Source organism: Protopterus annectens, chromosome 7.part0 (assembly GCF_019279795.1).
Source record: "Protopterus annectens isolate FY-2018-M chromosome 7.part0, PAN1.0, whole genome shotgun sequence".
NCBI classification, from domain to species: Eukaryota; Metazoa; Chordata; order Ceratodontiformes; family Protopteridae; genus Protopterus; species Protopterus annectens.
In genome coordinates, this window is record NC_056739.1 from 191,955,119 (window position 1) to 191,977,806 (window position 22,688).

At 42.5% G+C, this 22,688-nt stretch overlaps 1 protein-coding gene across 3 annotated transcripts in view; it reads right to left on the minus strand.

The window, feature by feature from the left end:
- The window catches only part of KLHL12 (kelch like family member 12), a 681,190-nt gene that overhangs the window by 88,508 nt on the left and 569,994 nt on the right, over positions 1–22,688 (minus strand). For all 3 annotated transcript variants that reach the window (XM_044076678.1, XM_044076681.1, XM_044076679.1), the window contains exon 11: positions 8,831–9,017. In XM_044076678.1, coding sequence (XP_043932613.1) covers positions 8,831–9,017 — 187 coding nt within the window. The remainder of the gene's footprint in view (positions 1–8,830; positions 9,018–22,688) is intronic.

Consider the following 22,688-nt stretch of genomic DNA (forward strand, 5'->3'; position numbering starts at 1 on the left):
CCAAAGTATCATGCTGTAATGGAGCATCCAATAATTTTGCTTTAACATGATCAGACAGAGTCTGTTCTTTTAACCAAGCATGCCTTCTAATGACCGAGCCTGTTACAGCGGCCCTGCAAGAGGCCTCCAGTGAATCATAAACACATTGCAAAGTATGTTTTCCCACTCGTTCAGCTGCATGTAATAAATCCTGCAATTCCCTGTTCTCAGCACATTCAGAATTTGTCAACATTTTCTGTTTTAACAGAGATATTAAATATTGCTGATATTTAAGCATATGAAACTGACAATTTAAAGCCCTTACAGCCAAGGTAGCAGAAGTGTAAACTTTTTTCCTTCACCTGTCCGGTGCCCTAGAATCTCTATCTGAGGGGACAAGTTTTTTTTTGCTGTAGCAGCTTTGACCCATTTGGGACCCTGTGAAATAGTTTTTGGGTCAGCAGCAGGGTTCTTAAATACAAATGTATGAGAATCTGGAACCTTGTAGTATCTGTCAGGCTTAACAGGTGCAGGGGGTAAAGAGTCGGGAGACAGGCCAGACTCTGAAAATACATCATCTACAATATCTAGAACAGGAGGAATAGCAAGAGGTCTGTGCTGAGGAAGTAAAAGAAAGTCTCTGAGCCTTTTCTTAGAATCTGAATAATCTTGGCTCTCCCAGTGGAAATGTTCACTCATGGTATGCAAGGTTTCCCCAAATGAGTAATCCTCAGGAGGAGAAGCGAAGGAATAGATTCTTCAGCATCAGAATCCTCATAGGGAGGAATAGAGTATTCCTGTTCTGAAGAGGAGTCAGAGGAAATGGAAACCTGATCAGAGGAATCATATCCAGTGTCTTGCCTAGGCCTCTTATCAGGAGGGGGATGGAAGCCCCTGATCAAAGTAATTATGTCTTCGGCCATTTTGAGCATCTGTGTCTTAGGCATGGAAGTCTGTGGAGAATGCTGTACTTGTTTTCTTGTCTTTAAAACAGTTTTAGTCTTTGTCTTTGATGCTGAAGTTGGCTTGATATAAAGCTGTGTAGGTCTGAAAACACCCTCAGAAACCGATGCCTGCTCAGCGGCTCCGGACCCGTCTGAGGGATTAGTTTCCGAAGGCCCAATACTCTAAGTATCCAGAGGCCTAGCTGTCTCCACGTGGGAGTCGGAGGCAGCCCGTGACTCTGAGGTAGCGGGCGTCAGGGGCTGTGAAAGCATCTCACTGAGAACTGGCGAACTGGCAACTGGCCTAGAAGAGGCTTCAACATCGGTTTTGGACCTCGGATGCCTGTCCTTTTCTTTTTCCTTGCGCTTTTTATGAACTCCGGTCGTTGGCTGTTCTGATGGCATTATGTAGTTAAACCTTCTGCCAAAGTAATGAAAAGCAAAATCGTACCGACGCTTAATAGTGCATTGGTTAAATCTAGCACAAAACCGACAACTTGCAAGGTCGTGGTCAGGGCCTAGGCAAGGGATACAGTAAGAGTGAAAATCCTTATGAGGTATTTGCTTCCCACAAGAAATACAATTGTTAACTTTTTCTGACATCAGTCTGGAGCAAGAAAAAAAGTTTCCCCAACGGGGTACTTAGTTTATTGAAGACTTCGGATCTGAAATTCAATTTCGAAAATCTCAGGAGTCGGCCGACCGGCACTTGCGAACTGCTTTTGCTTCGAGCACCGCACGACAAGAATGACTGAAGAAAATGGCATCGGCTGCATCTTTTATACCCCTGGCATACTTACATCAGGGAAGAGGCGACAGCAACCAACACCGGACCAAGACTTTGGAATTTAGGCCGACTGCGGGTAGCCTGCCAGCAGGATAACCCAAGTGTAATGACTGGAACAGTGAAACACGATGAACATTGATGTTTTACCTAGGGTGGTGGTTTTGGAAGCAGTAAATATCATGAGTTTAGTTTTAGTAGCATTGAGTGCTAGATGGTTGCCCATATTCCATTGCTCAGTGGAGGAGAAGACATCTTGGGTTAATTTAACTAGGGTGGGAATAGAAGAGGCAGAGCAGATTATTGTTGAATCGTTGGCATATTGGACAAAGTTGGCATTTGGGATGGCTTGGTAGAAATCGTTGATGAATACATTGAATAGAAGAGGGCCTAAAATTGAACCCTGGGGGACACCTGTGGGGGAGTACTGAGAAAATGGGAGGTGGCTTTTTTCCCATTTGACTGCTTGTTGCCTGTTTGACAGGTAACTGGTAAACCAGTTAACAGAGGAGTGGGATAGATTTAGTTTGGATAGTTTAGTGAAAAGAAGGTTATGAGAGATCGTGTCGATTTCCAGAGAGGTCAAGGAGGAGAGTGGACACGATGCCTTCTGGGGCAACTTTTAAGAAATATGTGGGTATATCATCAAGGGCATTGGAGCCGGGTTTCAATGTTAGTAGAAGTTTTTATGGTGGGTGTACAGATGGGATTGAAGGAGAAAAGAGGAGGTTAGGAGCAGGAGATGCTAGGGGAGGGAAGGATAGGTGGAATTAAGGGTGGGGAAGCTGAATGGTAAGTGAAGGATGATGTAAGTTTACTTATGGAATCGTTATAGAAAGTGTTAAATTGGGTGGCTAAGTCCAAGTCAGAGGCATCTGGATCAGGGGAGAGGTTTTCTTTTTTGCCAAGGTTGAGAAGGAAGGAGATTCCATGCCAAAATTTTTTGGGGTTGGTTTGGAGTGTAGAGAAGAAGGCTTTGCGGTCTGACATAATAAGTTTTTTTACTTTGTTACGAAGTATTTTAAATTCATTAAGGGTGGTGATAGTGTTATTTTTGGAGTAGCGTTTCCAGGCTTTATCCCGGAATCGCATGGCTATTAAGGTATTTTTGGTTAGCCAAGGTATATGATTGCTGCTTATGTGTTTTGTTTTCAGAGGGGCAAAGGAGTCAAGCAAGTTGAGCAAAGTTGAGTTAAAGTAGGTTAACAGTATTTTCTAAGGGAAGGGTTTTTAGTAGGTTCCAGCTCATTTTTTTAGGGCATTTGAGAATGTGCTAGGAATAAAGTTTTTTAGACAGCGAGTGAAGGTGTAGGTATGAGTTAGTTGTATGGAGGAGGGAAGACGGTGGTCAAAAGTGGGGAAGTGGTCACCTAATGGGTCGGGCAGAGTGCCACTATCAGAGATGTAATGTGGATGAGAAACTAGAATCCAGTCCAGGGTGCTTCCAGTAAGGAAGTTCTTGGAAGGCAAGTGAGTGAAGTTGTACAAGTTTATATTAAGTGAGTTTGTAGGAGATTGAATTGTTGACCAGTTAATATTATCACCACCCAGGATTATAGTTTCATTAGTGATGTTGTTAGGGAACCAGGAGAGAACATCCTCAAGGGTTGAGATATTGTCTCCAGGAAGGATATAAAAGGAGAATATGCATATAAGTTTAGACAAGCAAAAGTTCTGCTGACACTGCTGAAGCTGCTGTACCACAAATGTGTTACTAAGAAACTGTAAATTATAAACCATTCAGAACAAAGTAATCTTTACAGCGGCTGCAATCATTCAATTCTAGGTCTTAAACTGGACTTTATAAGTCCCACAGTACATATTAGTTTTTGTAATGTTATGTAAACAATATCAGTAACCATTCAAGCTACATACATAAATTCTGCCAGCAGCATTTTCTTCATCTAGCTGCTTGCTTTCATACAGCAGTTCTGGCTGTGTCACTTGATCGTTATGAAAAATATTACAGTACAAAGAAATAGTAAACAAATAATATTCAAATATCTATTTAGCTGCACTAGACTGCAGTCAAATATAAACACAGTTGTGTTCACGGATAAGACACATATAATCAAAATAGGTGAAATTACCTCTACAAAGAGACCAGTCATCAATAGAGTCCCCTGGAGTTATGTGCTGGGACCTCTCTTGTAACGCATATACTTTTCTAAAGTAAACGCCAATGCCAAAGTCTCTGGCTGACTGAAGTCTGCAGATAGATGGCTGCAAGCTAGGAGCAGTCAGTGAATCCCCAAATAACTTAGCCATCATGCATGAAGGTTTGTCTCAAACAAATAAATGGTGCCAAAATCATGGACTGAAACTAAATACAAAAAAAAAATGCATTAATGTACCCTTCGGGATGTCATCTAACCCAGGAAACTGCTGTACTGACAATACACACCTGAGAGTTGGCCCAGTTGTTTGGGATTTGGGAACATATGTGGACACAGATCTAACTGTTGACCAACATGTGGCCATTGTTGTAAGAAAGTCCTTCTATACTGCACTTCTTATAAACAAAGGGATTGTGTCCAGATCTAGGGATGTCATTGTACCCCTTTACTCAGCCTTCATTACGCCAATCTTTGAATGTAATACCCCCTTTGTTATTTATCTGACCAGACACATGAAACAACTGGAACACTCACAGAGATACTCAGAAAAAGGGATCTGGCCTCTTCTGCAACATCAACAAAATAGTTTGGAGAGAAAGGTATATCTCGTGGAGGATACCACTGCTGTGTAACAGACTCCCCATACACATTAAAACAAAGTTCATCTTTGTCCACATTCACGCTCAACTTAGATCTATAGATAGGAAACAGAAAATTTACCTCAGGACTGCAACCCCCCCCCACATTACTAAAGGAAAGGGGCGGCTCCTAAATGTTTTATCCCATGCAGGGGTCCCCTTAAATTATCTATGATATAATCCCAATTATACTCATTGGGGTAATATATAACTATGACCATGGGATGGATACGGCTAATCTATACCCAAATGGAACAGGTTATTTTAAGCACAAAAAGGGAAATTGGCTAGACTTAAAATGGCCTGCAAGGGCAGCTAACCTAGTACTTACCTATGAACCTACATCAGCTTTAAGGTGAACATTTCTAGTCGCTTGTATGTAGCATGGTTTTGGAATTATAAATATAAATAGGCAATATCTGACCCCTAGAGGCATCAGTAGGATGTAACTAGAAAAACTCCTGGAGGTGTCACTAGGCTTCGAATATATTTTCTTACATAAAGAATAAAGGATGTGAGGAACAAAACAAGACTCATTCAAACTGGTGTGAGATTTGTGGAAGGGGTCAGGGAAGCTGTGCATAAAAGACACGCTTGACAAACTTTTTCCTTCTGTTGGTCATTATGCAATGTGATGAGATAACTGAAAATGTGGTTAAAGAATACCAAAGGAAAGATGTTGTTAGTAAAATGACAATGCTATAAAAGGGGAAAAGCAATATATGCTAAGGAAAGTGTAAAGGAAACAGCTTCTACATGATGAAGAATGAAGGTATCCAATCACAGTAATATCATGAAACAGACCCAGTATAGTTGCAGTGACGTGAAAATGAATGACAGTACAATCTGAAATTTATGTTTCTGAAAGAAGCAAAGTCCACTCCCCATGTGAGTGAGGAGGGACATACCTACACAGACTTCCTTTAGTAACACAATCTACGCTGCATCCTGGGAAAGGAAAATTTCCCTTGCACAGTAGGTTAAAAAAATTGTTCCTCACAAAAACAGGTTACTGCTACCCAATTAAATATGGAGAGCGCTCCACAAAAATAAAAATGGGAAGAAGGAGAATGCCAAAAAGCCAGCTGATGCACTTAGCATGGCAGACTTTGTGCCACAAGGTTTTTGGTAACGAGTAAGGAAGCCAGGAGAACAGTCAAGTTTGAGTGGAGTCCAAGTCTGCCAAGAAACACATCAAACAAGGTACTTGATAAACACAGATGTACAGGCTGTACATAGCAATGAATGTGAGTAGAAATGACTGGGAAGTTTAGCACTGCAAAACTAGTAAAGCACAAACTTATGGGAATGAGAGAGTTATAAAAGAAAGTAGGCAGCTTGGTGATCTCTACAGAAGTGATGCAAGCACTGTGCAAGAAAGGCAAGGGAAAACGTGGATTTTTTTGGCTGAGGGGACTAGGCACCGTCAGGCAACACACAATACAGCAAGTGGCCAGGTGGCTAGATCATATAGTTACATCAAGTGTGTGTGTGTGTGTGTGTGTGTGTGTGTGTGTGTGTGTGTATGTGTGTATGTGTGCGCATGTGTATCTACACACACACACACACACACACACACACACACGGGTTTGGCATAATGGTTAAAGTCTTCACCTCAAAGACACATGATACAGGGTTTGATTCTAATCTCAGGTTATTAGCTAGGCTTAAAAGAGTCCTTCAAAACAGTTACCCTAGTACTCACCTATGAACAAATATAGCTGTGTGTGTGTGTGTGTGTGTGTGTGTGTGTGTGTGTGTGTGTGTGTGTATATATATATATATATATATATATATATATATATATATATCTATGGGTCCATGTGAGATGGACGAAAACCCAGATCACCGACGACCACATCGCCGACAACATGCATCCCCGACAACGGTGAGTAGTGCAGAATGGGAGTTATTCCCATTCCCCTCACTGTAGTGCAATCTTGGAGTTGGTATATTTAAGTGGGGTGTGTGTGTGTGTGGGGGGGACATGTTTTAATGTGTTTTTTTGAATGTATTACGGGAATGTCGTTGTCGGTGATCTGGGTTTGTGTGTGTGTGTGTGTGTATATATATATACATATATATATATATATATATATATATATATATATATATATATACACACACATAAATATATATAGTATTTTATATATGGATAATTCAGTATAACCAGTCAACTAGCATGTTTTTGGGAGATGAAGTACCTGGAGAAAACCCACAAAGACCTACGCAAAACATACAAACTCTTACCAAACCCAGTGGAAGACAGGTCTTACCCTTAAGCCAATATGCTACCTAAAAATAAAACTGGCTAAGGAATAAAAAGAAAAGAAGAAGGGTCTGTTAGGCAAACTGCACTGAGTGCTGAGATAGCTGGCAACAGTGCTTGGTGAGCAGGATTCCTCTGGAAACTGAAGTGGTACTGCAGGACTACAGTACAGTGACAATAACTACCCTGCAAAATGACAGTCCAACAAAAGAGGCAAGGGAAACTGCAATCCATTAGTTATGAAATAATTTCAAGGAAGATGACTGAACAGCTATGAAGTGTCATCCTGCTGTTACTTGTAAATGTTAGTTTATCTGGTGATAAGAAGCAGTATGTTTTCGTGCACAGGAAATTTTACATACCTAATATGCTACAACTCTATACAATACTGCTGCTGTGAATAAAGTATGTCTGGATTTTAGCAACAGCATTTGACAAGACCTTGGTGGAAATACTAAATGTTACTGCCATGGAAGCTAAATGGTCAGAGTGACAAGAGTCTGCCTAACTGATGTAAAATGAAGAAAGGCAGTTAAGTAGGAGCAGACCAATTAAGGGCTGGCTAACACTGGGCTACCACAGCATTTTGTCATAGGTCCAGTACTGTCTAACACTTTCTGATTCAAACAAATTAGTCTGCAGATAATGCCAACATTTTAGATCATCACGAATACTGGGGAAAAATCCAGAAAAAAATGGAATAACTTGTAAGCCAGCACAAAAGGGCAGTTAGGGCTCAACCCCGAAAAAATGAAAGGTAATGAATTTTGATGTCTGAGGGAAGAATCCAATAAAAGACATGATAAAGAAGTGGCATTACAAAGAAAAACAAAAAGAGGGATCTGGGGAAGTGTAATCACTCTTAGAAGGAGCAATGCAAACAAATACAAATGGGCAGTGGTGAAGGTTGACAGGATGCTGTTGTTCCTGGGTAGAACAGCAGAATGGAGAGTATCACTTCCATACACCAGTAATGGCAAGAACACAACTGGACTTTTGTCGCTAGTCCTAACACTCCAACAGAGCAAGGTAAAAAGGATTAATTTTAGTTTAAACTGTTTGATTTGTTACATGAGTAAGTGAACTAGTGTGTCTAGGATCTTTTATCATCATGACATCACAACAGCAAGGAGAAATGCAGTACATCAGCTGGGTCTATATTAAATTGTCGCCCCGCTTAGGTTGTCGAACGCCTAAACGTCAACAACTTAAAATCGTGAACGGCAGGTTCCACACAGGGAAACAAGTCATTTGGCCGTTACAAGGATTTTGCCCTGTGTAAAATGTAGAGTAATCTCAGAGTTGGTATATTTAGTTGGGGGGGGGGAGCAAAGCCCCCCATTTGATTTCTGTTTAATTTTTTTTTTTTTTTTTTTTTACTTTGGCCAATGACTTTCTTTCCCTGTGTGGAAACTGCCATTCGCAATTTTAAGTTGTCGATGTTTAGGCATTCGACATACTAAGCGGTCGATGATATAATACAGACCCCATCAACTAGAATGCTTATGGAGGTGGGAGGAAACCATGGTACCTGTAGAAAAACTATGCACAACAGGGGCAGAATATGCAAAAAGTAGGACAGTTACAGGAGGTTGGGACTGAACTATATCTTAACCACTGAGCCTACATTCTGCTCATAACACGATTCTCAAAGAACAGATACAAACATGGTAAGATTCATGGAAGAGCGGGGGAGATTAGTAAAGGCTAACGGAACCTGACAGAGACAGAGTGGAAGAAAACAGAAAGAATTCAATGCTCAATTAAGATACAAGTGATATGAAAAGAAGACAGACAGAGAGACAGACAGGCATACAGAATGTGGTAAACCCAACACACTGACTGAGGTTGCAAATCTGAGAGTAAAGGACTATACAGAACATGACAGGCAACTAACACTATGGTAAGACAGCTATACAGAAGCTAGCTTTATCACTCCAGCAGACTCAACAGCAGCAATCTACTTCACTCCAGAAATCAGTACATTTACCAATGGTTACTTAAGGTCTGTAGGGTGCAGCTGCTATGTGCATTGAGGACTCAAAGGAAATTCCACAACCTTTAGCTTTGTTAAGTTTTAACCTGTCTCTTCTGCTTACCCTGCTATGGCATACAACCTCCCACGAAGCACAGTAGCACCAACATAACACCTGGGGGTTGTCATACTAGTTACATTCGTCCAGGAATCTGTACGGATATTGTATGCTTCTACAGAGGACAGGTGGGATGTTCCATCAAAGCCGCCAACAACATAGATATGATCATTTAATAAAGCAACTCCTGCTCCTGAAGATAATAAAGAAAAAAAACACATTTAAGAGTACTGCAGTTTTACATTTTTAATTAGAAATAAAAATGCAAAATGTATGCAATCCATGCAAGAAACTATATAAAATGTAAGTATTGACAAATACAAGATAAATAAAAATACACAACAGAACACTGCATCTCCCCATTTAACCATCTTCTCATTCCCCAAATTTGCCAGTTTTAAATATACTGTGAGAATTAAAGTCTGTTTGGAAGTAATTAATTTAAGGTGGGTTCATACCATTTCACTGAATAATTATTAGAAGCATGATTCGCACAAAAAGTAATACTGTAGACATAATGTATCAAACAAATATCCTGAAAATGCTATTCTTGAAATGTGCACTATTAGCCTCATTTCATGTTCCCATATAACAGACTACGAACAATATTCATCTTTTATAACAACTCTGACGTAAAGGTAAAGGTAATGTCTAACTTCAAAGTTGCAACATTAATGTAGCAGTGGTGTCAGGTCATGCTCCCTTCCCCGAGGAAGCTTGCTCCCTTTTAAAAAGATTTTTTTAAATTATTTCTCTGATATGTCTCTTGCTTTATTTACAGTGCTTTCAACATGTTCTATTCAATGTTGTCTTACTTTGCTAAACTACATATTTGGAAGTCTTCATTTTGCTGAACCACATTTTGTGTAACTCGCATTCAGTAAGATGATATAGGTTCATAGGTAGGTACTAGGCTATTGGCCCTAGGGCCTATCAAGCCTAGCCAAAAAGGTACCCTGGCTTTCTCCACCCAGGAAAATTATTTTCCTGTGCCACTGTCGAGCAGAGCCACAGAAGTGATCCTTGGGGTGAATTTCCTATTTCCCATCCAATCATCAAGATTTTTCTTGAAGAGTGCTAATGAGGAGCTTTGTTTGATATAGATAGGTAGTTTGTTCCACAGTATGGGAAGTCTCTGTGACAGGAATCTATCCCTCCAGCATGTTCTGTTTATTGTGGTGACAAGATTTAGGTCCCTTGAGCGTATAGCACGGAGGGATTGGGATTTCTTTAAGTGGAGCATGTCCAACAGCTCTGGGTTTGACATAGCTTTGTATGTTAGGCAGAGATCGCCTCTGAGTAGGCGATATGCGACGGAGTAAAGCTGGAGATTTTTGAGATGGTCTGCATGGGGCATCTGTTTGAGGCTGGTAATTCTCTTTGTGAGGTATTTCTGAGGCCTTTCCGGTTGTTGTAGATGTGTTGTGAGGTACATACCAAAACGGGAGTTGTACTCTATAATGGGTCTAATGAGTGATGAGTAGAGGGGAATAATGACCTCTTTTTTCCTGGATGAGAAACCTTTTGTGATGAGGTGTGCCACGTAGAAGGATTTCCTGACTACTATGGCGATGTGATTATCAAAGAAGAGACTACTGTCCACCTGTGTCCCAAGGTCTCTTATCACACTTTCAGTGTTAAGTTTACAACCGCCAATGTGGTAAGTTCATGGGTGCAGAGTTTTTACCAAAGGAGAAGACAATGCACTTTTTGGCACTGAGCTTGAGGCCATGGCTTTGACACCAGGCATCTGTCTCAGTGAGGCCCTTTTGTAAGATGTCCACATCGTTAGGAGTTCCGATTATGGCTCCTAGTTTGCAGTCATCTGTGAACTTCATTAGCCAAAGACCTTCTGTGTTAGCCTGTACTTCAGAGAACTAGATACCAAACAGGAGAGGACCCAGGACTGAACCTTGTGGTACTCCACATGTCACCGGTCTGAAGTCGGATTTGGAGTCTGCTACTTTCACAGTGTGGGTTCTGTCAGTGAGCCATTTGGCAACCCATCTTGTGACATAGGGATTTAATACCTAGTTTAGTGAGTTTATCTAGAATTCCAGAGTGGGGGATAATGTTGAAATCTTTGACAAGATCTAGATACGCTGTGTGAACCACCTTACCCTCGTTTACGGCTTTGGTGACTGCTTCAAAGAAGTCCATCAGGTTTAGGAGACATGATCTGCCTTTTACAAACCCGAACTGGGTGGGGTCCAGAGTTTGTAGATTACCAATGTCTTTGTTTATAAGTTCCATGATGATACATTCCATGGCCTTGCAGACCAGGCTCGTCAGGCTAATAGGGCGGTAGCTACCGAGTCCATGGTGGATCCCACTTTATGCAGTGGGATAACCGTTGCTGTGCGACACTCAGTGGGCACAAAGCCTGAGGTGAGGCTATGATTGAAAATGGTACTTAGGTGGGGTGCCAGTTCGTTCTGTAGTCTGTGTAGAACGCAGCCTGGGATGTTGTTAGGTCCCATGGATGCTGTGTTCTTGGCTTTGGAGAGTGTGGTTTTTACCTGTGCAGCTGTGATTACAGGAACTTTGCATTCTTCCGGTATAGAGATGGGCCCTTTAGGTGGTGAGAGGGGGGTAAAGTTAGCACTGAATCTATCTACCAGGATGTTGGCAATATCAATTGGTTCTGTATATTTAGGGCCATTGTGCTGTAACTCTGAGCAGATCTGAGTGTTGCCATTGAGATTCTAGACATAGCTATAGAATGTCTTGTGGTTGTCTTTAGAATTAGTAGCAATTTTGTTTTCATAACTAGTTTTAAAGGATTTTATGAGGGATCTCAGCTTCTTACTGAGGCTGACCAGAGAGTTCCTCCAATCATGGGATTTTACTCTTTTTTGCAACAGTTTCTTTCTTCTGTTGTAGAGTATGTTTATGGCCGGGGACCACCAGATTGGCTTCATTTTTTTTGGAGGATAGCATCTTGGTTCTGTTAGGGACAGCACGGTCCATGCACTCGTGTAACTGCTTATAAAGTGCAATTGTGTAGGATTCAGCAGTTGTACCTCTATTGTCCATCTGCATGGGTGTCGTGAAGTTTCCACTTCCGTCTTAAGAAGCGTGAAGTTGGCTTTCGAGAAATTTTTTACGGTAGTTTCCCTAATGGGGGGTGGGAGCGGGATGTGGATGTCTAGGGTGATTAGCTTGTGGTCGGATCTGACCAATGAGGAATTGACCTTTGGTGTGGAACACCGGTCACCCATGTTGGTAATGACGAGGTCTAGGACACTGCTGCCCCTGGTGGGGGTGTGGATAAGTTGATCCAAGGCGTTGGAATTTATGAATTCCAGAAAACGTTGAGCAAAACAGTTGGTACATAAGTAGTTTTCCCAGTTTATTTATTTATTTATTTACATTTGCTGACTGGGAGTGTCTGACTGGATGTAGGTCCATTTTCAGCAGAGGTCCGGGGAGAAAAGCACCACAGTTAAAATATACAGACAGTAGTTACATTGGATTTACATATCAATTAACGATTTGATCAACATAGCAATTAACAACTACAAACATAGTTTTGAATGGTGGGGTAGTTGAAATCCCCATTATTAGGGTGTTGGGTTGTACCCTAATATTTTCCAGTGTATCAAGAAATGAGGAGTGGGAATCCTGGGATATGGTGGGGGATCTGTAGCAAGCTACAATTTGGACTGCAGTCTTGCCCAGAGTTAGCTGCACTTGGATAATCTCGGATGCACTATGCTGAGCAACTAGCCTGGAGGTGTGGATATCCCTAATGAATATAGACACGCCTCCGCCTTTAGTGTTTTGGTCCAGGTTAGGTGGCCGAAATGTGTGGTATGAATTATAGCCTGGTAATGCAGGGGTGCTCTCTGGAGCCTTGAACCAGGTCTCTATCACTGCACAGATGTCGATGTTCTCCATTTTAAGGAGTGCCTCGAGTGAATGCATTTTGAGGTTTAGATTTCTAGCATTAAGTAGCATTACCCTCAAATTTTGTTTGCTTGTACCTGTTACAGTGGTGAATTTGTCATTTGAACCTTGCCTAAAAAGGCACTATAGAGGTGGCAAGAGCCCTAGCCAGTATCTGGAATCCCAAGGGTGACAGGTGCAGGCCATCTCTGGCAAAGCATTGTGGTCTGTCGATCATGTCATCCCAGGCAGACAGATACTGGATCTCCTTAGAATGACACCAGAAGGTTAGCCAATTGTTGAAATCAATAATTTTGTCCTTGTACTGAGATATTATTCTGGGCGATGGCAAGATGCTACTCAGGGCTAGGGTCATAACTGTCTGGGCTACAAGATTGGAGAGCTCTTCTATGTCTCTTTTCATGTAGTCCAAGGAGGTACGTTCTCAGGTCATTCACACCAGCATGGACAATGACAGAGTCATATTTGTACTTGTTGTGGAGTGACCTGAGTGCGTGGGTTATGTGATGGATCCTGGCACCTAACAGGAAGCTGACAGTAACCTTCTCCTTGTTTAGCCTGGTGAGTGGGACATCAGTGTGCCTGACTACAGAGTCACCTATTACTAGTGTGTTGGGTACGTTGTTTTGCCTTATGGGCTGTGGTTGACTGGCACACTGAGTCTGAGGGATATGTGTCATTCGGGTTGTGTTGGGGGGGGTGGAGGTTGCTTGCGTTTCTGCTTTGGAGGTCTCTGTTGCTTGAGCAAATTATTATTGAGAGCCTCCGCAAATGTTTTCGTGTTTCTATGTGTGGATTTTGGTGGTGTAGGTTTTGAGGGACTATGTGATGAGTGTGGTGTGGTGCAAGTGTTTACCTTCTCCTCTTGACTGTTTAGTCCAGTCTTGGCTGAAGAGAGCTTTGCTTCCAGTTTGGCTATATTAGTGCATCTCTCACAGGTTGTAGTGTTGGGTGGTAGGAGGAGAGGGTTGTCTATGTACATGAGGCAATTGCTGCATTGCCCCAAGATGCCCAGATTCATCAGGTAGATAGGAGAAAACACCGGGAGCTGACCCTTACACATGCCTGGATAGGTGCTTATTTATTAAGTACTAAAAACTGTTTTCCTCTAGATAAGTGAGGAAAGTTTGGTGCTGTAGTAATTAGTAGCTTATTTTGTGCTTACAAGGATTTCTGAACAAGTACTGAGCTCAAAGAAACAGATTTGAGTGTTAAAACTAAAAAACTGACTAGTTCTAAGGGAAAATTGAAGAGCAGATTTTTATGGCACCGGGAATAGTTTAACCCTAACTAAGCGGCGATGCATAAGGTGTATTTTTTTTTAAACATTGGCAAATAAGTAAACATTTAAACAGATTAACCAATTGACCAATAAGAGCTAAAAACTGAGCCCCGTTCCAGCAGTCTTTGATCAGACAAGTTCTAACTGCACACTCCTGCCACTAGGGTGTAGGGGAACCTTCTCCAAAAAAAAAATGGCCTGGATTACTGCTCAAGTTATACAAACAAAGCTAGATTCAGCAGGTGTGAATCTAGTCTATGCTACAGCAAACAAGGCGTACCAATTTCAGAAAGAAACAGTTCAAATACGCAGGGACAATAAGCCTCTAACCAGAAACTCCCAGCTCAGAAGGGCAGAATCTACCTACTCCTCCCACAAGAGTGCAGACCACACCTTCTTAATGTAAAACAACTGGTCTGAGGCCCAAGTGCGTTAACCAAAGGCTTAGAATAACAGTTACAATTTAATCAGGCTACTAACAAGCAGTAATAAATGCACCAGAATAAATGCAATTAAGTACTTTTAAGAAAGTACAGTTGTGTACACTTACCATAAATGTAGATGTTCGAGTGTATTCACTGTTGCAGTCATTACATTTGGGTAATCTTGCTGGCAGGTTGCCCTCAGTCGGCCTGAATTCCAGAGTCCTGGGTCCTGCATCGGCTGCTGTCGCCCATTCCCTGACGTCAGGTCATCAGGGGTATAAAAGAAGCAGCCGACGCCATTTTTTTTGTTTTTCTTGCCCCAGATGTCAGGTGCCCTCTAAAAGGGTAGCCAAAATTTATATATGTAAAAATACAAGCACCAATATAAACCTTACCTTCACCTACAAGCAAATACACCACATAGGTTGTATAAATCAGAGAAGGCAAGATAGGTTCCATCAGAAGAAAGGGGGATGGTGGATGGGTAACCTGGACTGCAACAGTGAATACACTCGAACATCTACATTTATGGTAAGTGTACACAACTGTACTATGTTCTTTGTGTTTCACTGTTGCAGTCATTACATTTGGGTACAGTCCCAAAGCTATGGCTGGGAGGCTGGAGCTAAACAGCATTAGGAGCGGCTATGAGGCCCTGCAGAACTGCAGTGGCAAAACCTGCCCTGGATTTAGAGTAGAGTGGCAGATGATACTGCTTTGTAAAGGTGTGCACTGAATGCCAAGTAGCAGCCTCTAAAATGCCCTTGGTTGGTATTCCCCTGAGAAAGGCTGCTGAACTGGCTGCAGCTCTGGTTGAATGTGGCCTAATGCCCTTAGGCACTGGCTTGCCATGGTGTAAATAACAGAAACGAATACAGTGGCCTATCCACTTTGAAATAGTCTGCTTTGAGGTAGCCTTTCCTTGTAATCCTGCAGCATATGTCACTAGTAATTGCTCTGTCTTTCTGAAAACTTTGGTTCTGTCCAAGCAGAATCTAAGCTGTCTGTGTATGTCCAAAGAATGCAGAATTCTCTCCCCCTTGTTCTGTGGATTTGGATAAAAAGTTGGCAGATGAATAGTTTGGTTAAGAGCCACATTGGACACCACCTTAGGCATAAATGTTGGGTTTGTCCTCAGAGAGACCCTGTCTGGATAAAAAATGATAAAATGTTCCACAGCCATGAGTGCCTGTAGCTCTGAAACTCATCTTGCAGAAGTTATTGCTAGGAGCAGAGCTGTTTTCCAAGATAAAAACTTTATATCAGCAGTAGCAGCTGGCTCAAAAGGAGGCAGGGAGAGTTTTTCCAAGACATAGTTGAGGTCCCATGCAGGCATTGGTGATCTCCTTGGAGGCCTTAAATTTTTGGCTCCTCTGAGGTACTGATTTAATAAGGGATGAGAAAAGATTGGTGGCTCCGTATTGTAATGAGCTGAAATGGCAGAGGCATGAATTTTAATAGATGAAAATGATAGGCCTTTGTTCCAGCATCTCAGTTAAGTATTGCAAAATCTGAGGAATATTTGGCACAGCTGCATCAGTTCCTTGTGCCTGGCTCCAAGCATAAAATCTCTTCCATTTCCCAGCATAAGATTTTCTAGTACTAGGCCTTCTGGCTTCCAAAATGACATCCATCACAGCTTTACTGAGAGGTGTGTTTTGTATGACTACATTACCCGCCATGCTGCCAGGTTTAAAGTCCTGAGTTGGCTGTGCAGGATCTGATTGTTTTGCTGGGACAGTAGATGAGGTATTTGAGGTAAGGTCCAAGCTGGGCACTGAGATACGTTCCTTAGGATTGGATACCAGTACTCGTGGGGCCAGTCTGGGGCAATCAGTATCATCTTTAGCTTCTCCTGTCTGACCTTTAGGAGTACCTTGGGGAGGAGAGGCAGTGGGGAAAAGGCATATACTGATAGTTTTTTCCAGCTGAAAGATAGGGTGTCCACTTTCCATGCTTGTCTGTGATAAGTCCTTGTGCAAAATCTTTTTAGTTGGTAGTTGTGAGGGGAGGCAAATAGATCTATGTCCGGGCATTCCCATTTCCTTGTTATCATGCTGAAGACTTGTGGATCTAGCTGCCACTCGTGGGGATCCATAAGGTTTCTGCTTAGTTCATCTGCCAGAGTATTTTTCCTTCCTGGCAGGAATTGTGCCTGCAGATGTACTTGGTAAGTCAATGCTGTGTCCCACAAAGTCATGGCTAGTCTGCAAAGGGGGTAAGAATGTGTGCCCCCCTGCTTGTTTATATACCACATGACCATGGTGTTGTCTGTCTTTATCAGTAGTTCTCCCGGATGAAGTAGGTCCTTGAAGGCTGTCAGGGCATTTTGAACAGCTAGCATCTCTTTTTGATTGATATGTAGATGCATTTGGTTTGAGAACCAGGTGCCCTGAATGCATCTTCCTGCCATGTGGGCCCCTCAGGCATAATCTGATGCATCCGTTGTTAGTGTCTGCCTGGCTGGGGGTAATGTGAATGGCTGTCCCTTGTTTTGGTGACAAGCCTTTGCCCACCATCGAAACTCCTGCTGCAGGCAGGGAATGAGAGTAATCATTGTTTCCAGGCTGTGGCGATGTTGAGTCCAAACACTTTTTAGGTAGGACTGAAGTTTCCGCATATGCAGTCTTGCATATGGAATTAGTAGGATGCAGGATGCCATGAAGCCCAAACCCTGCAGAATTTTTCTTGCAGATAACTGGGCCTTTGTTGCCAACATTTTGAAATAGGTAGTCAGCTGCCTTTGTTTGGCTGGCGTGAGATAAACCATCTGGGCAGTTGTATTTAAGCTTGCACCCAGGAATAATATTCTCTTGAGAGGGTACTAGTGTTGATTTCTTTTCTTTGACTGTGCACCCTAGGCATGTCAGAAGTCTTTTCACAAACGCCAGATCCTGTAAAAGAATGTCCTTGTTCTCTGCTTGAATTAGGCAGTCGTCCACATAAGGATATATTTGTATTCCTCTTTGTCTGCAGAATGCAATTACTGGTGCCAGGCACTTTGTAAAGATCCAGGGCGCAGTAGATAAGCCAAAGGGCAGTGCAGAGAATTGGTAATGCATTGAGCCAGCCTTAAATCTGAGGTATCTTCTGCATAATTGTCTGGTTGGGACATGCAGGTATGCCTCTTTTAGGTCTAAAGTGCTAAGCCAAGCGTTCTTGCCCAGCATGGGCAGAAGCTGCTGCAAAGTCAACATTTTGAATTTTGGTATATCCAGGAATGTGTTCAGAATAGATAGGTCCAGTACTGGTCTCCAGGCCTTGTCCTTTCTGGGTACCAAGAACAGTCTTGAGTAAAATCCTCGTCCCTGCTCTTGCTCTGGTACTCGTTGAATGGCCCCCATGTCCATGAGAGATGAGACTTGTTTTTGTGCCTCTGTCCATTGATTTTCTGGCAGATCTGGCCAGCCGTTTGCCTTTGGCAGGGTATGGAAATGGAACTTGTAGCCTTGTGACACAATATTTAGAACCCACTTGTCCTGGGTTATAATGTGCCAATCTGAGAAAAAAGTGCTAATTTTCCCCCTAAGGGTGCTGCCAGGAGATAAGTGCTTGGTGCAGGCAGGGAGAAGTCATTGGGACTGCTTCCTATATGGTTGTGATTTGTCTCCTCCAACGTTGGAGGTAGAAGCACCCCATTGCTTTGACCTGTATGAACCTTGCGCCTGGGATCTGGCCCCTTTGAGGTCTGTCTGACACAGGAAAGGACCAATTCTTTGTATGCCAGTGTCTACCAAACCTAGGTGGCTGTACTTGTAAAAAATCTTTGACAGTTTGCATAGATTTAGCTTTGTCCTCCATTTTCTTTAACACCTCTTCTGCCTTAACACCAAACAAAGTACCATGCTGTAAACGTGCATCTAATAATTTAACTTTGACATGATCAGGCAGATTTTGTTCCTTTAACCAAGCATGCCTCCTAATTACAGAACCCGTAACTGCGGCCCCTGCAGGAGGCCTCCAAAGAATCAAAACCACATTGCAAAGTATGTTTTCCAACTTGTTCAGCTGCATGCAATAAATCCTGCATTTCCTTGTTTTCTGCACATTCAGCGTTTAACAACATTTTCTGTTTAAGCAATACCATGACATGTTGCTGATATCTGAGCATATGAAACTGACAGTTTAAGGCCCTTACAGCCAAGGTAGCAGATGTGTAAACCTTTTTTCCCCATCTATCCAGTGCCCTAGAATCTCTGTCAAAGGGGGTAGGGTTTTTTGCAGTGGAAGCCTTAACTCCTTTGGGACCCTGTGAAATAGTTTCTGGGTCTGCAGCAGGGTTTTTAAAAAGGAATTTATGACAGTCAGGAACCCTGTAATATCTGTCAGGCTTAACAGGAGCTGGAGATAAGGAGTCAGGGGTAAGACTAGACTCCGAAAACACATCTTCTACAATGTCTAACACAGGTGGAATGGCTAGTGGCCTGTGTTGAGGTAGTATAAGGAAATCCCCGAGCCTCTTTTTAGATTCTGAAAAATCTTGGCTCTCCCAGTGGAAATGCTCCCTCATGGTATGCAAGGTTTCCCCAAAAGAATAGTCCTCTGGAGGAGAAGCTGAAGGTATAGATTCTTCAGCATCAGAATCCTCATGGGGGGAATAGAATATTCCTGATCAGAAGAGGAATCAGAAGAAACAGAAACCTGATCTGAAGATTCACAGTCAGTTGTTTGCCTAGACCTCTTATCAGGAGGGGGATGGGAACCCCTGATCAAGGTAATCACGTCTTCGGCCATTTTGAGCATCTGTTTTTTGGGCATAGAGGCCTGTCCACATGGCTCTTGAGTTTGTTTCTTTGCTTTAGAAGGTGCTTTAGTCTTTGCCTTTGAAGCTGAAGTCGGTTTAATGTAAAGATGTTTAGGTCTGAATACACCCTCACAAGCCGGTGCCTGCTTAGCGGCTCCGGACCCATCTGAAGGAATAGTATCAGAGGCTCCAATACCTTGAGTTTCCAGTGGCATGGCCGATTCCACGTGGGAGTCGTAGCGGGCATCAGGGGCTGCGAAAGTGCCTCACTGAGAACCAGGGACTGGCTTAGGAGAAGCTTCGTCGTCGGTTTTGGGCCTTGGTTGTCTCTCTCTCTCCTTTTCTTTGCGTTTTTTGTGAACTCCGGTAGTTGGATGGCTATCCGACGACATTTCTGGATAACTAAACCGACGTCCAAAATAGTTTAAAGCAAAATCATACCGACGCTTGTGTTGGTTTAATCTAGCACAAAACCGACAACCAGAAACATTGTGATCAGGGCCTAGGCAAGGAATACAGTAAGAATGAAAGCCCTTATGAGATATTTGCTTTCCACAAGAAATACAATTATTTACTTTTTCTGACATCGGTCTGGAGCAAGAAAAAAGTTTCCCCAATGGGGTACTTAGCTTTAGTGAAGACTTTGGATCTGAAACTAGAACACGAAAATCTCAGGAGTCGGCCAACCGGCACTTGCAAACTGCTTCTGCTTTGGGCACCGCACGGCAAGAAAGACTAAAGAAAATGGCGTTGGCTGCTTCTTTTATACCCCTGACGACCTGACGTCAGGGAAGGGGCGACAGCAGCCGACGCAGGACCCGTGACTTTGGAATTCAGGCCGACTGAGGGCAACCTGCCAGCAGGATTACCCAAATGTAATGACTGCAACACGAAGAACATCAGGCAGCAAAAGCAAAATAAAGTAGGAAGAAACACAAATACAGTAAAAGCAGATGAATCAAGTGCAAGTAGTTTTATTTTTTTAATATATAACAATAGAAAACGAGCAAACTGATTTAAACAAATTACCCACTTAACCAGTAAAAAGCTCAAAACTGAGCCCTGTTCCAGCAGTCTTTAATCAGACAAGTTCTAACTGCACACTCCTGCCACTAGGGTGCAGAGGAACGTTCTCCAAAAAAAGATGGCCTGGATCAGTGCTCAAATTATACAAATAAAGCTAGATTCAGCAGGCCTGAATCTAGTCTATGCTACAGCAAACAAGGCACACCAATTTCATAAAGAAATAGTTCAAATAAGCAGGCACAATAAGCCTTTAACCAGAAATTCCCAGCTCAGAAGGGCAGAATCTAGCCCCTCCTCCCACAAGCCTGCTGACCACAAGCCTTCTTAATGTAAAATAACTGGCCTGATGCCCAAGTGCTTAAACCAGAACTAATACACTTTTAGAATAACAGACACTGAGCCTTCAATCAGCAATTCCCAACTTAGAAGGATGTAAGCTACCTGTCCTGCCACAACAGTGCAGACCACAAACCTTCATTTAAGTGGGTACGGGTGTCTCAATAAGTTCCATTCTATGACCACTGCGCAAACTGGACTCCATGTGAAAAAAAAAATTAGTAAACACACTACCAAAAGAATATATCATAAAATAATTGTTGGTTATTCAAAGAAATTCTTGCTACAGCCAAGGGTAGCAGCTGGAAGGGGGACAGAGGGTAAGAATGAAGTACTGACTCCACACAACCCACACAACAAACAAGTGATAATGGCAAGTGCTCATACATCTATTATTTCTTGCTTCAAAAGGGTGTCTTTTATGGGTGGAAATTTTAAGTACTCCAAGCAGTGTTCCACTGACAAAATACAACAGTGGAGAAGAAGCCTGAGTGGCAGGAGAAGCACTTTAGGACAAGATTCCCTGCAGTACACCCCTCCCAAAGAATACCCTACTTCTAGAGTGGAGGAATACACTGCAGTGTTTCCTGAAAGCATGCAAGAACACTATGGCACAGATGTTTCTGAAGCATGTAATGGAAGTAGCTCCCCTTCCCTTGAAGAAATGCCTTTTTACCACATTCAGCATAGGCCCATTAGCTTTGTGATAACAAACATGATGCAGTGGTTAAGCCAGTTAGCAACAGTTAAGCCAGTAGAGCAAAGAGCACAAAACGTACAACAGATACATCTGCCTGTGATCAAGAACTCTGTCCAGGTAAAACTACAGTTTGCAGGTAACAGTTAGAGCCTATAAAATGCAGGCCCCCTTTTGGAAACATACCTGGAGATGGATGGAATAACTGAACGAGAGGTCAAACATCTAAGAATGGAATTGGGGATTCATGCACAGTCACCTGGTTCTCATGGAAAACCTAATGCTTTTTCGCACATAACAGCATGAAGATTTGATATTATCGGACATATGGCAATGGCTATAAGAAAAAATGCCTTCCAGGACATGAACATCAGATAAGCTAAGCCCACAAGTTCAATGGACTAATGGCATCATATTTCTAACAGGGAGTTTTATGTTCCATGATGACATCTGGTACTTCAAAGGGGACTGAATGCTATTCAAGTTATGTCTGTTATAACTCTGCTGTCAATTATTAACTACTAACATCATGACATCCGCCATAAATAATTGCTATTTACTTTTTGTCTGTTCAAATTCTCACTTTACATCTATACCTGTATTGAAATACATGATGAAATTCTGAATCTCTTGCAAGTACCTTTGGCTCAGGTCATCCTAATAAGGGTCACTGGACAGTACAGTTTTGTACCTACCATAAATGTAGATGTCTGATAGGTATGCATCTGCAGTCAACACATATGGGTTGTCCTGCCTTAGGCAGCCCTTCGGTCGGCCGGATTCCAAAGTCTGGGTCTGGCCTCGGCTGATGTCGCACTTTCCCCGACGTCAGAGCGTCTGGGGTATAAAAGCATCAGCCGACACCATTTTCCTCAGTTTTTCTTGCCCCAGATGCCAGGTGCCCTCTAAGGAAGGCTAAATTTGGAGAGATGCATTTTAAAAACAAATCCAAACATGCACAGTACTATAAAAACAAATACACCATAATAGATCCCCCCAGCTAGCTATAAGAGGGGTAAGCACGCAAGAAATACCACTATAAAAGGGGTAAGCACCCAAGAAATACCACAGAGGGGAAGGAGGGAGGGTAAACCTGACTGCAGATGCATACCTATCGGACATCTACATTTATGGTAGGTACAAAACTATGTCCTTCAAGGATGCATCTGCAGTCATCACATATGGGTAGAATACCATAGCCAATCTGGGGGTGGAGGTACTAAGTAAAGGATGGTGTAGCTAAAATACCCTGCAGGACTGCCATAGCAAAGCCTGCTCTGGATCTGGAATATAAAGGTAAATTGTAATGCTTGGCAAATGTATGCACGGAGCTCCATGTAGCAGCTTCTAAAATGTCCTTGGTAGCCACCCCTCTTAGGAAGGCTGTGGAGGTGGCTGTGGCTCTCGTGGAATGAGGTCTAATGTTAGCTGGTACAGTTTTTCCA